This window comes from Triticum urartu, chromosome 3A (genome assembly GCF_056163025.1).
Source record: "Triticum urartu cultivar PI428250 chromosome 3A, HENAU_Tu73, whole genome shotgun sequence".
In the NCBI taxonomy this organism is placed as follows: Eukaryota; Viridiplantae; Streptophyta; class Magnoliopsida; order Poales; family Poaceae; genus Triticum; species Triticum urartu.
Window position 1 is genome coordinate 38,052,765 of NC_141875.1, and position 12,388 is coordinate 38,065,152.

Genomic DNA, 12,388 nt, shown 5'->3' on the forward strand with positions numbered 1-12,388 from the left:
ATAAACATCATACATTGGGTGGAGCATAGACAGACAAAGTTCTGGCGAAGTCGAAACGACGATATTAGATGCTTTGGGTGGAGCAATGTCGTGCACGAGAACTTGTGATTCAGATTGGGTTAAGGTCGAGAGAGGGAGAGTAGGAATGCAAATATGGCATGAATTACTCAACCCCCTTGCTATATAGCTTAGGTGGACATTCCATCGATGAACTTGCTAGTGAATATTGTGTATTAGAAACCTTTCAATCAACTACCACTTGGAACCATGTTAATCTTGATGCATGCATGAAGGAAATCATAAGCATACCAAGAACGTAAATAATCATGAAAATTGAAAAATACGATTAAGAAACTGTAATCACTTGCAATATTGATCGACTGACAATTACAACAGACTCCCAAGCAAAAAAAAATCATTGGAACAAATACCAACGGAAACAACCCTGCGACAGAAAAATATAGCTTTGAGAGAGTCTAGACAATATTAATTTGATAATTAGAAAAACGAACATGATACCCTTGAGTTATACTTATGGATGGGAGGAGCAGGACAACATGTTTTTGGAAAACATAAACAATGAAACTGAATTAGTGTAAAAAAAACTTGTGAAACCAAATGACAACTTAATGTAAAGAAGGGTCTATCAATACTCTATAAAAAGAACGGTGACTTCGTAAATCTCAAGATGATATGCCGGCTCAGTCTCTCGGAGGTGCTCATAGGGGTAGGGTGTGCATGTATGCGTTCATAGGGGTGAGTGTATGCGCGTGTATATGAGCGCTTTTGTCTATACTGATGCTCAAAAAAAAAGGGAATATATATATATATATATATATATATATATATATATATATCTTGTTTTAACTATGCATTAAGGCACACCCGGCCGCATGCATGTCCTGAAAGTGGAACTTCATGTCAGTCTATCATGAGTAAGAATAATAATTTAGAACACAAATACTCAGTTGGAAAACATTAATTGTTAACACTAATAAGCGGCACACGAGGATACCTAGAGTTTTTTTTTGGACACTGGTAGCTGGTGCCGGCAACCTTGAGGTGGCCTGACAATGATCCTAATCTGTACGCTCTCTACTATTTCGAAATCAACTGAGAAAATTACCAACATATATCAAATAAAACATGGTGAGACTAAGTACGCACCAGGAAGACTCATGAGTACATATGGGCAGAAATTTTTGGCACCACTGCTGCAAGCAGCGCCCTTCAGGCCATGCTAGGAAATAACATATCTGATCTCTAGTTGTATGTAGGAGGACATCATCCAGATAAATCAGAAGTACATACAACACTGCCTGCATGCCCTAGGAGAAGCATTAGGAGTTTATTAAGGCTCATGATTTGGGCCGCATCTGTCTAGCGCTTTGGCCGTCCTAGCCTCCTAGGTAATGGAATCTTTGGAGGAACTTGGACACCATGTTAGTAATCGAGCAAGTCACGACCATAATCACCAATGTAAAGTTAATCGTAGCATGACATTGCAACCGACCTGATCGCCTTTCCTCTCGTTATTCCTCAAGTATGGTATTGACGACGACCACTAGCACTATTAGACGCGGAAGAGAGTTAGACGCGGGCTCGCGTGGTCACGCCGCCGCAAAGTAACAACCTCCAGCTGCACCAGGAACGGTGCCTACCCGACGTGCCGCACAATCTCTGCGACGGATCACGGCCTCTCGGTGTCTTTCCCTCCGCCCTATCCTCCGCAACCTCCTCCTCGTTGTCTTCCCCGATCACGGCCTCGAGCGGTCAACCCTGATCACGGCCGCCTCGAGCGGCCAACGTCCCACTCCTTCCGCAAAAGCTCCAGTTATTCAAGTCCACGACGGCGGCCTGCAACACATGCACCAAGGAGACTCGTCGCAACACTGGCGGCAAGAAGAATGATACGGCGCCCGCCACAGTTAGAACACGACCAACGACGACGACGCAGTGCCGCACGCCCGCACCCCACATGTGAAGGTAGCCTGCTCCCGTTAGATTGTTCATGTCGCTGATGTGGCTGCTGCCGCCGCAGCCGTGCAGCTTGTTCCCGTCGCCGCCATTGCTTCAACTTCGATCAACACGGCGCCGATGTTGCTCCCGTCTTCGTCAAAGCTGTTGGCAGCTTTAGGGTTTCATGCCCGCCACGGTAAAACACCACCAAAGACGATGACGCGGGGCGCACCCCACATCGCTGAATTGACTTGGTGCTTCGATCTAGGGAGTCAAGAAGCCTTTTTATGTGCCTATGCATCGACCTGTGGAAGGCCAAAGGAGTCCCTGCCGATCTCGTCATGGTTGTGCGTGCTCCACGATACTTCGTGTGGGAGAAGGCGATGGGAGCAGGAAGGATTGGACGAAAGACGATGTTTCTGGATCAAAAGAGGAAGGACTTGATCAAATAGGAAAGAGATCGGGACTGTCCCGACAGCGCAGCGTGATCGTGATATGGAGTAGCAAGGAAGGAGATCAGCAAATAGCGATGGAGATTTATTTTTTTATAGGAATAGGAATAATAGCGATGGAGTATTGGAGATGGAGTCGGACCTGGCAACATACCTCTTCGGTGACAGAGGCCCAACTAACAGGCAGCCCAGTACAGGCGCAGGCGAACCATAAGTCCGTAATACCCACCAGTTGGCCAAGCCAAAGCCGCGACGGCGGTAACTGCATCCTCGGCAATCTTCTTCTAGGTTTCGGAGTCTCTAGGCATTGTGATATTGAGGAAGTAGAGAACGTACTCGAAGTTGAGGATAAAGATGATCAAATTTAGATCTAAACTTGTTCCATAGGGTCCTGCGGATCAAATTTAGATCTGTAAATTTGTGCCATCGTAGATGCTTGTTCTACTTATTTGTATAATTGTATATCATTAGCAAGGTTTTGGATTCCGAATGGACAAATTTTCTCGTGGGGAGGCGATATTCACGGTTACCACGGTTACCGAGAAATTCCGAACATATTTCGGACGAAATTTATAATTGAATTTTGTTAGAATAAGGATGCTACCGTAATTTACCCATGTTTGACCATTGAAATCCAAAATATTCAAAAAAGATGGAATTTTTTGCCCGGGATTGGTAATTCTCGTGGGGCGGCGAGAAACGCGGATACCGCCCGGTATCCGAATTTTCCGGGCGGTACCCAAAACCATGATCATTAGTCTTTGTTTCCCGAGCTGTGAATCAACTTTAAATCTGAAAATACGTGTCATGGTAGATGCGTGTACGATATATGTGCTGGTTTGTTTTCCAGAGCTGTTTGCAAGTGTAGAGATTCATTGTCCTTGGTATCTGTATGATTTAGAGTTCTACTAAGCATGTGATTTTTACGGTCTACGAAGCATGTGAGTTTTCATTTTGTATTGTCCCAATGGATGTTATGCTGTATATAAGATAACAATAAGAAATGTGAATCACAAAAGTAATAGACGACTAGCATGTTGCACGTGCATTTGTGCTGGCAACCATGCTAGTTTACTTTAAAAGTACTTCGACATTATGTCTTTTCTCTTTTATTTCATATTTATGTAATGATAAAAGTAGTGGTCAAACATGTGCATTGACGATTGTCAACGTTCTAAACAACAATATTTGTATCTATACAAGCAAGAATTGGCCATTATTTATTGGCACCATTTTCCCTTGTAACACCTTCTTCCCAAGAAAACAGTTATACTGATAAACACAAAGTATTTAGCTTAGCTCGATTTTACATGCGTGACTTTGGAATCAACAATAGTTTCTCCTTCCTACGAATGCTTATCCCAAACACCTCTGTCATATCGATATCTTTTCTCTCAACCCCAATCGGAAGTTCCCAGTCAAAATGGTTCACGATGTTTGCCAACATAAGCTCAACATTGGTGATTCCGAGGTTTATACCAGGGCATATCCTTCGTCCTGCCCCGAATGGCAAGAAATGAAAATCATTTCCCTTAAAGTTGACATTCCTAGCATTGCCTTCATCTGTAAATCTTTCAGGTATGAACTCTTCAGCATCCTCCCAGGAGCTTGAATCCCTCCCAATGGCCCATGCATTGACGACGACACGCGTCCCTGCGGGAACCATGTATCCGTCGATGGTACAGTCAGCCATGGCAAGGTGCGGAGCAAGGAGAGGTGCAATAGGATACAACCTGAGAGACTCTTTTATTACTGCTCTCAGGTACACCATGTTGTTCAATTCAGTTGCACTCACAATTTCTTGTCCCCGGGGTACGATACTCCTCACTTCATCTTGTAGCTTTCCCATGAAGTGTGGCCTCCTCATGAGCTCAGCCAAGGTGAATTCGAGGACATTAGCTGACGTGTTTGTTGCACCGAGAAATACATCCTGTAGATAACAATTAGTTATGGGATACCGAAAGACATACGAGGTATATAATTTGAAAGGTATTATTTGTACTTACTGTGAGGAGAGCTTTCATGTGCTCTCTTGTGAGATTATACTCCTGCTGAACAGACAACAGAATATCTACGAAATCACCATCCTTGTGATCAGACGCTGATTTGCGCTTGCTCACACGATCATCGGACGCCTCCGGTTCTTGTGGCCACTCCTACCTCGATCGAGGTTGCTGGATAAGCCGGAAAAGTTTGATGAGCTGCTTGATCTGCTGCCATTTGAACTGCTCGTTCCGCCTCTTGTCGAATCCTCTCCTGATCCGCCAAGTTAAGGGCTCCAGCCTGCACCGGCTCATGCCTGTGTGGCCGGTTGCGGCATTGAGCATTGCTTGACATGTCCGCGGATTCCATGTGCCTACTATAGCTCGGGCTCCGGCTTGGGCGAGGAGTTGAATGGATCATGTCTCGACTGTAGGAGTCCGCATCCTACTGTGCCAAAGCTGTCTGAAGAAGTTCTCATACCCTCCGCGTTTCGACCGCCGCCGGTGAGTCACTTTCCATCGGGAGAGCCGCCAAACGAGCCGATGCTGTGATGAGGTTTTCCAAGGGGTTGGAGAAGTGACCCGGCGGTGTTGGTACGTAATGAGGCGGAGCGGTAATTATACGAGGTGGTTCTATGGCACGCGGCTGAACCGGTGCGCCGGGTGTCGTGATCCGGCGTGCCTCTGGCGGGTTGCTTCCCCCAGCTCCGTGTGTATGGAATAGGTTCCTAGGATCAAGTGTCAGAGGTAGACGTGAATGAGTTTTCTTATGCCTTCTTCTCATGACCTCTTTTGACGCGTTCAGATCCACCGAGAGCCGGAAGGTCTCTGCTTGAAGCTGTTGAGCACGAACGTCAAAAGCCGCCCGCTCTGCTGCCATCCTGACTTCCTCTGCGGCCAGACTTTCCTTAGCTTGCACCATCTCTTCACGTACGTGTGCTACCTCTGCGTCATGCTGGGCTTTATCCGCCGGCTCTACCACGACAGTCAACAGAGTCGTCAGTTTATCCATGAGGTCCATTAGAATCTGAGCCGGGGGGCGCGCGGGGTCTCCTGACCCGGCCGCGGCCGACCCGGTAGCTGTTGCCGCTGCTGCTGTGGAGTTCTGCCCAGGTTGTGTCCCTGCCATGAAGACTCCGGTTCAATTTGGCGACTCAAGGGGGTCCGGAATACTGCTGTCATCGGAATAGCCCCCGAGCATGCCATCCTGCAGCTGGTACAAAGAGTCCGTCTCGCCCGTTGATTATGCAGTGTCAGAACAGACGGTCATCTCACAGCTCTCCACCGATCCTTCAGAGTATTCACTGCCGTGGACGCAGCCTATGAAGGCATGCTTCACGACAGATTGAACACGGGTGGTCCTCGCGCGCCGAGCCGTTTCGATGAGGTTGGTGTGGACGTCCGGCTCAGGGCCTGACTCGCCGATCCGGCCAACGAAGACGTGAATTCCGCCGAAGGGGACTTGATACCCGTACTCAACTGAGTCGGCCACGGGGCCCCAGCCTTTGTCGTCGATGTAGAGCTTACCGCGACGACTCTTGGTCATCCGGCCCACAGCGTATCCCTTGAGCCCTTCGAAGTTGCCCTTCAAAAACTCAAATCCACCATGCGCTGGCCCCACGGTGGGCGCCAACTGTCGTGGAATTGTCATGGCAGATGTCCTACCGAAAGGACTTAGTCATAGGGCCATCGCAACTAGGAAGCTTAAAGGGGTTAATCGGGACAAGGGCCACGAGAGGTTTTATACTAGTTCGGCCCCTTACGATGAAGGTAAAAGGCTACGTCTAGTTGTGTTGGTATTGCTGGGGTTTCGATCACCAAGAGGCTTAACTCGCCGGCTTGGTTATTGATCTCTTGTTTCTTTCCCTAAGCCGCCACCGGGTTGTCCCCTTATATACACGGGTTGACGCCTAGTGGCCTACAGAGTCCCGGCCAGCTCATAGTCGGGTCCGGTTCGGTGACCTCCTTTACATGCCTTTCTTTACAAGTCTTTCCTTACATACGACGGTTCACAATACCGGGCCTTAAGCCGCCTCCAGGCCTTTGGGCCTTCTATAAGATCTAATAAACTATCATCTGAAATGTTTACTGGGCTTCTTGTGTAACCCGCCATTGGGGCTGACCCGGCCCCTCCTGGGCGGGTCATAACTGAAAGCTACATCCCCAACATTAGGCCCCAGGTTGACATTGAACTTCGTTCTTTGTGAATCTTCAATACTTAGACAAAAATCCATCTTCTTATCCTCACAGAAGTTTTTGTAACCCGCCGTGACGTCATCTTTTGAAAATGCAAAAAACTTTTATGACGTCATCTCCCAACGGATCTTCATCTTTAATGTCTCCCGAGAATCGAGGCATCTGTGTAGTTGGATAACCATTATTCGGCTATCCCTCGATTTTTGCGCCCGTCTGTTCACATTTTCCTTATAAATAGGTGATACGTCTCCAACGTAAATATAATTTTTGATTGCTCCATGGTATATTATCTAATGTTTTGGACATTATTGGGCTTTATTATCCACTGTTATATTATTATTGGGACTAACCTATTAACCGGAGGCCCAGCCCAGAATTGCTGTTTTTTGCCTGTTTTAGGGTTTCGAAGAAAAGGAATATCAAACGAAGTCCAAACGGAATGAAACCTTCGGTAACGTGATTTTCTCACCGAATAAAACTCAGGAGACTTGGACCCTACGTCAAGCCAACTAAGAGGGGGCCACGAGGTAGGGGGGCGTGCCTGCCCCCCCCCCCCCAGGCGCGCCCTCCACCCTCGTGGGCCCCCTGTTGCTCCACCGACGTACTTCTTCCTCCAATATATATCCACGTACCCCCAAACGACCAGAACAGGAGGCCAAAACCCTAATTCCACCGCCGTAACTTTCGGTATCCATGAGATCCTATCTTGGGGCCTGTTCCGGAGCTCCGCCGGAGGGGGCATCGATCACAGAGGGCTTCTACATCAACACCATAGCCTCTCCGATGAAGTGTGAGTAGTTTACTTCAGACCTACGGGTCCATAGTTAGTAGCTAGATGGCTTCTTCTCTCTTTTTGGATCTCAATACAATGTTCTCCCCCTCTCTTGTGGAGATCTACTCGATGTAATCTTCTTTATGCGGTGTGTTTGTTGAGACCGATGAATTGTGGGTTTATGATCAAGTCTATCTATGAATAATATTTGAATCTTCTCTGAATTCTTTTATGTATGATTGGTTATCTTTGCATGTCTCTTCGAATTATCAGTTTGGTTTGGCCTACTAGATTGATCTTTCTTGCAATGGGAGAAGTGCTTAGCTTTGGGTTAAATCTTGCGGTGTCGTTTCCCGGTGACAGTAAGGGCAGCAAGGCACGTATTGTATTGTTACCATAGAGGATAACAAGATGGGGTTTTCTTCATATTGCATGAGTCTATCCCTCTACATCATGTCATCTTGCTTAAGGCGTTACTCTGTTTTTTAACTTAATACTCTAGACGCATGCTGGATAGCGGTCGATGAGTGGAGTAATAGTAGTAGATGCAGGCAGGAGTCGGTCTACTTGTCTCGGACGTGATGCCTATATACATGATCATACCTAGATATTCTCATAACTATGCTCAATTCTGTCAATTGCTCAACAATAATTTGTTCACCCACCGTAGAATACTTATGCTCTCAAGAGAAGCCACTAGTGAAACCTATGGCCCCCGGTTCTATCTTTATCATATTAATCTCCTACTACATAGTTGTTTACTTTGCTATTTACGTTGCCTTTATTTTACTTTGCATCTTTATCATAAAAATACCAAAAATATTACCTTATCATATCTATCAGATCTCACTCTCGTAAGTGGCCTTATAGGGATTGACAACCCCTATTTGCGTTGGTTGCGGGGATTTATTTGTTTTGTGCAGGTATGAAGGACTCGCGCGTAGCCTCCTACTGCATTGATACCTTGGTTCTCAAAAACTGAGAGAAATACTTACGCTACATGGCTGCATCATCCCTTCCTCTTTGGGGAAACCAACACAGTGCTAAAAGAGGTAGCAATAGGCACGCTTCGGCCTTCCTCATTCTTCTCTCTCTCTCCGTCTTCTTCCTCTCGCAACCCTCCTGCCACTCAAACCTCACAGCCGTCACGCTTCTCCTTTGTCTCCGTCGACCTTGGCCACTGTATCAACCCGAATTGGTCCAGAGAAATGGCGGCGACCTCCGCAGAAGACCTGCGACTGTAAGTGTTCTTCCTTTCGTTTCACGGATCTGCATTAGGGTTTCCAGGCTCCTGTGTGTTCTTCATGGTTCATCGGAGTTCTTCGTAGTTCTTCCACCGCAGTTCTTCTTTATCCAAAAAAATATGTATGCTTGTGCGGTAGTGGTTTTGTGCCTACTCTTGATACCCATAGATCCCTTTATCTGGTTCAAAGACCTCATTAGAACTTACAGACTCCTCTGCGCCAATCTTTTTTAGGTCTAGAATTTTTTTAGATTTTGAATAGCCATTTGATCGGGAATAATACCAAGCAATTAGGAAACTTGTTTGTCTCAACACTTAGCTGAATTTACTTTCTTCAAATATCTGTAGTCATGGCGGCTTACTGTGCCGGCTTACTTTTCCTTATATGACATTAGCCCTTAACTAAGCCGCCATTACTTCCCTGTATTATGATCATTTAACTGTTAGCTTCACCATTGAATTGAACCGACATGTTGCCTTTCTTTTCAGTTCATCTTTGAACATCATGCCGTCCAAAGCACAAACCATCTGTAACTGGGTTCCCTCAACCGTAACCGAGGAACGTTTGAAGGAATTCTTCACCATAGGATTTCTGCCACGAAAAGACGTCATGTCTTACCGTGCCCCTAACCCGGACGAAGAACGGCCCAATCCAAGGGCTGGTGAAGTGATTGTTTTTACTGACCATATGAACCATGGCTTCTCACCGCCCGGCTCAAAGTTCTTCAGAGAGGTCCTCCACTTTTTCAAACTCCACCCTCAAGATATTGGGTCCAATTCCATATCTAACATCTGTAACTTCCAAGTGCTCTGTGAGGTATATCTTCAACAAGAGCCGACCGTGGAGCTGTTTAGAGAATACTTTTATCTGAACCGGCAGAACGAGTGCACCAAAGCTTAGAACTTGGAGGCATCTCAATTCAGCGCCGGCAGGGCGCTGTCTTCCCCCTCATAGTCTTGCCGAGTCATCACAAAGACTGGAATCGGACTTGGTTCTACTGCCAAGACATTTCACCGGCAAACGAGAGGCCACTGCCGGGTTATCGCCCCGAACGTCCTGACTCCAAGTTCGTGCTCCCTGGCAAACTCACTGCCGCTGAACGCAAGAAGCTAATACCATCCATCAAAAGGATTAATGCTCTCACTACAAAAAAATACACATCCGTGACATTTTGGGCCGAACAAATTTTTTTCTATCATACATATGACACTTCTATGACGATAATTGTTACAAAACCCGGTATCATCATAGATGTGGTGGGCTCCTACTTCTATGACAAAAAATCATGACAAAAAATGGGCTTTTCGTCCTGGGCGGGCCGGAGACGCAGCTGCATGACATTCTTTCGGCCGTCCATGACGGAAAAAACCATGGTAGAAGCGAGGGCGAGGATAATTTCGGGGCGTTCCCGGTTACGGTGGGAGGTCGGGGCCGAGCGATGCGCGCTTCTCTCGTACACGTACGCGCATGTGTGCGAGGCGTTGGCTCTAACTGAACCCGAGCGATTGCACTGCAGGCTACGCGTTACTGAACCCGAGCGATCGATCGATGGCTGTTAACTGAACCCGATCGAGCGGGACAGGACCCCATGGTGTTGCCTCTGGATGAACAGGACCCCGATCGATCGAGCCGGTTGGGGCTGGATGAACAGGACCCCGTGGAGGGCTGGACGAATAGGACCACCCTGTGGAGGGCAGGATGAACAGTAGACGGTGGAGGGCAGGATGAACAGTAGCCCGTGGAGGGGTGGTTGAACAGGAGCCCGTGGAGAGGGCTGGTTGAACAGTAGTCGGTGGAGTAGCGCGTGGTGGAGGCTGGATGAACAGGAGCCCGTGGATGAACAGTCGCAGGTGGAGAGTGTTGGTTGAACAGTAGTCGGTGGAGTAGCGCGCGGTGGAGGCTGGATGAACAGGAGCCCATGGATGAACAGTCGCAGGTTGAGGATGGAGGAGGTCGACGGTGGATGAACAGTAGCTCATGGAGGCTGGAGGGGGTCGACGGTGGAGATGAACAGTATCTCGTGGAGTCCCGTTCTGTGGTACGCCACACCCCTCCCGATGAACAGGACCCCCGTTTCAACCGTAGCGCTCCAACACAAGTCCGTTTCCTCCGTTTTGCGGTACACCACACCCCTCCCGATGAATAGGACCCCCGTTTTGATCGTAGGAGGTCCGTTTCCTCCATTTTGCGGTACGCCAGACCCCTCCCGATCAAAAGGACCCCGTTCCGAACGTAGGAGGTCCGTTTCCTCCGTTGTGCGGTACGCCAGGCCTTGTTTCCATCGCATGTTCCGTCCAAGCCCTTCCGATGAACACGACCACGATTTCCATTCCGACCTAGCCGGTTGGCTCCCACGCGTTCCGTTGCCTCCCAATGAACACAACGCATTTCGTTGCCTCCCCATGAACACGACGCATTCCGTTGCCTCCACATGAACACGACGCATTCCCTTGCCTCCCCATGAACACGACGACGACGCTGTTTCTTCGTTCCAACCCAGCCATGTACACGAGCCCTGGCCGTACGTATGCGCGAGTAGGCGTTCGAGACCCCGCCCGTATGTACACATACGTGGCCGTATTTTCTTTCTTGCACCATGGCCGCTGTACGTACATGTACATGCTACGTGTGCGCCTCTACTATGACACGTGCACGCCTCTACTACGACACGTGCGCGCCTCTACATCGACCAGTATGTACGTACACGTTCGTGACCAGAATGACAATGCTACGTACGCTTCGACCAGGTGGGTCCCGACTGTCAGGCACTTCCTTGCCTGCGAAGATGTAGCTGGTGGGTCCCAGCAGTCAGGGGGCGAATCGTTTTTTTTGCCCGGATGCACTTCCTTGCGTGCGAAGATGTAGCTGGTGGGTCCCAGCAGTCAGGGGGAAACGTTTTTTTGCGAAATACAGTGGCCTGTCCGGTGGGTCCCAGCTGTCAGGTGGAGGAATCATTATTTTCCGCGTAATAAGGAGGCACTTCCTTGCTGCCGCCATGGACCCAGCTGTCAGCCTCTCCACGTACAGTCCACGTCCGATGGAAGTCGTTCCTTGACCACGTTGACCACGCCGCGCCGGCAGCACCAGGGCGGTGGACGACGGCGAGGCCTAGGGAGGGGACGACACGGAGGCAGGGAAGACTCGACAGTTGTTTCCCACGTGGAGGGGAGTACAATTGTACGAGGGTTTACTGGTTCGTCTGCCGTCGCCGGAGAATAACAGCAGGTGTGGGTGAGTAGAGGGATGGTTAGGCCAGCGATGGGTGTACGGTCGGGCGGTGAGGCCTGCGCGGCACCACAGCCGGCCACGAGGAGGAGGGAGCAGGCAGTCCCGCCGGCGCTTGTTTTAGCGGCTAGAGCAGGAAGAGCAGAGATTGAAGAAGCACGACGGCCGTTGGATGGACATTGAACAGTCAGTGCTTGTGCGTCAACCTCTTTTTACGAAAGCCTCAAATCTATGGAAAACAGCATACAGCCCATCTGCCATTATTTTTAATAATTTACAACCCATTTGCTAATTCTTAAGGTTTTTTTTGAAGCCCATATTCTTTTTGTTAGCATTACAGCCCATATTGTCGCAACGGTTAAAAAATTATATCAAATTTTGCATATTTCGGTGTGGTCCGAACTATTTTTAATCCCAAAATTTCGACTAACATTCAAACTGATTTAAAAAATAAATGTATATCAATATAAAATCCAACAAATTCTCCACGCATAAAAATTAATGTAATTTAAAATCTTGAAATTAAAAAAAGATATTTGAAACTAATTGCCGGTTTGA

At 48.1% G+C, this 12,388-nt stretch overlaps 1 protein-coding gene across 2 annotated transcripts in view; it reads right to left on the reverse strand.

The window, feature by feature from the left end:
• Positions 1–3,717: 3,717 nt before the first annotated feature.
• Positions 3,718–12,388, reverse strand: part of LOC125547812 (indole-2-monooxygenase-like) — a 50,704-nt gene continuing 42,033 nt past the window's right edge. The window contains exon 3 of one of the 2 annotated variants that reach the window (XM_087516554.1): positions 3,718–4,341. In XM_087516554.1, the coding sequence (XP_087372680.1) occupies positions 3,718–4,341 (624 nt within the window). Of the gene's footprint in view, positions 4,362–12,388 lie in introns of both variants that reach the window. The other variant, XM_087516553.1, reaches the window with a different exon arrangement.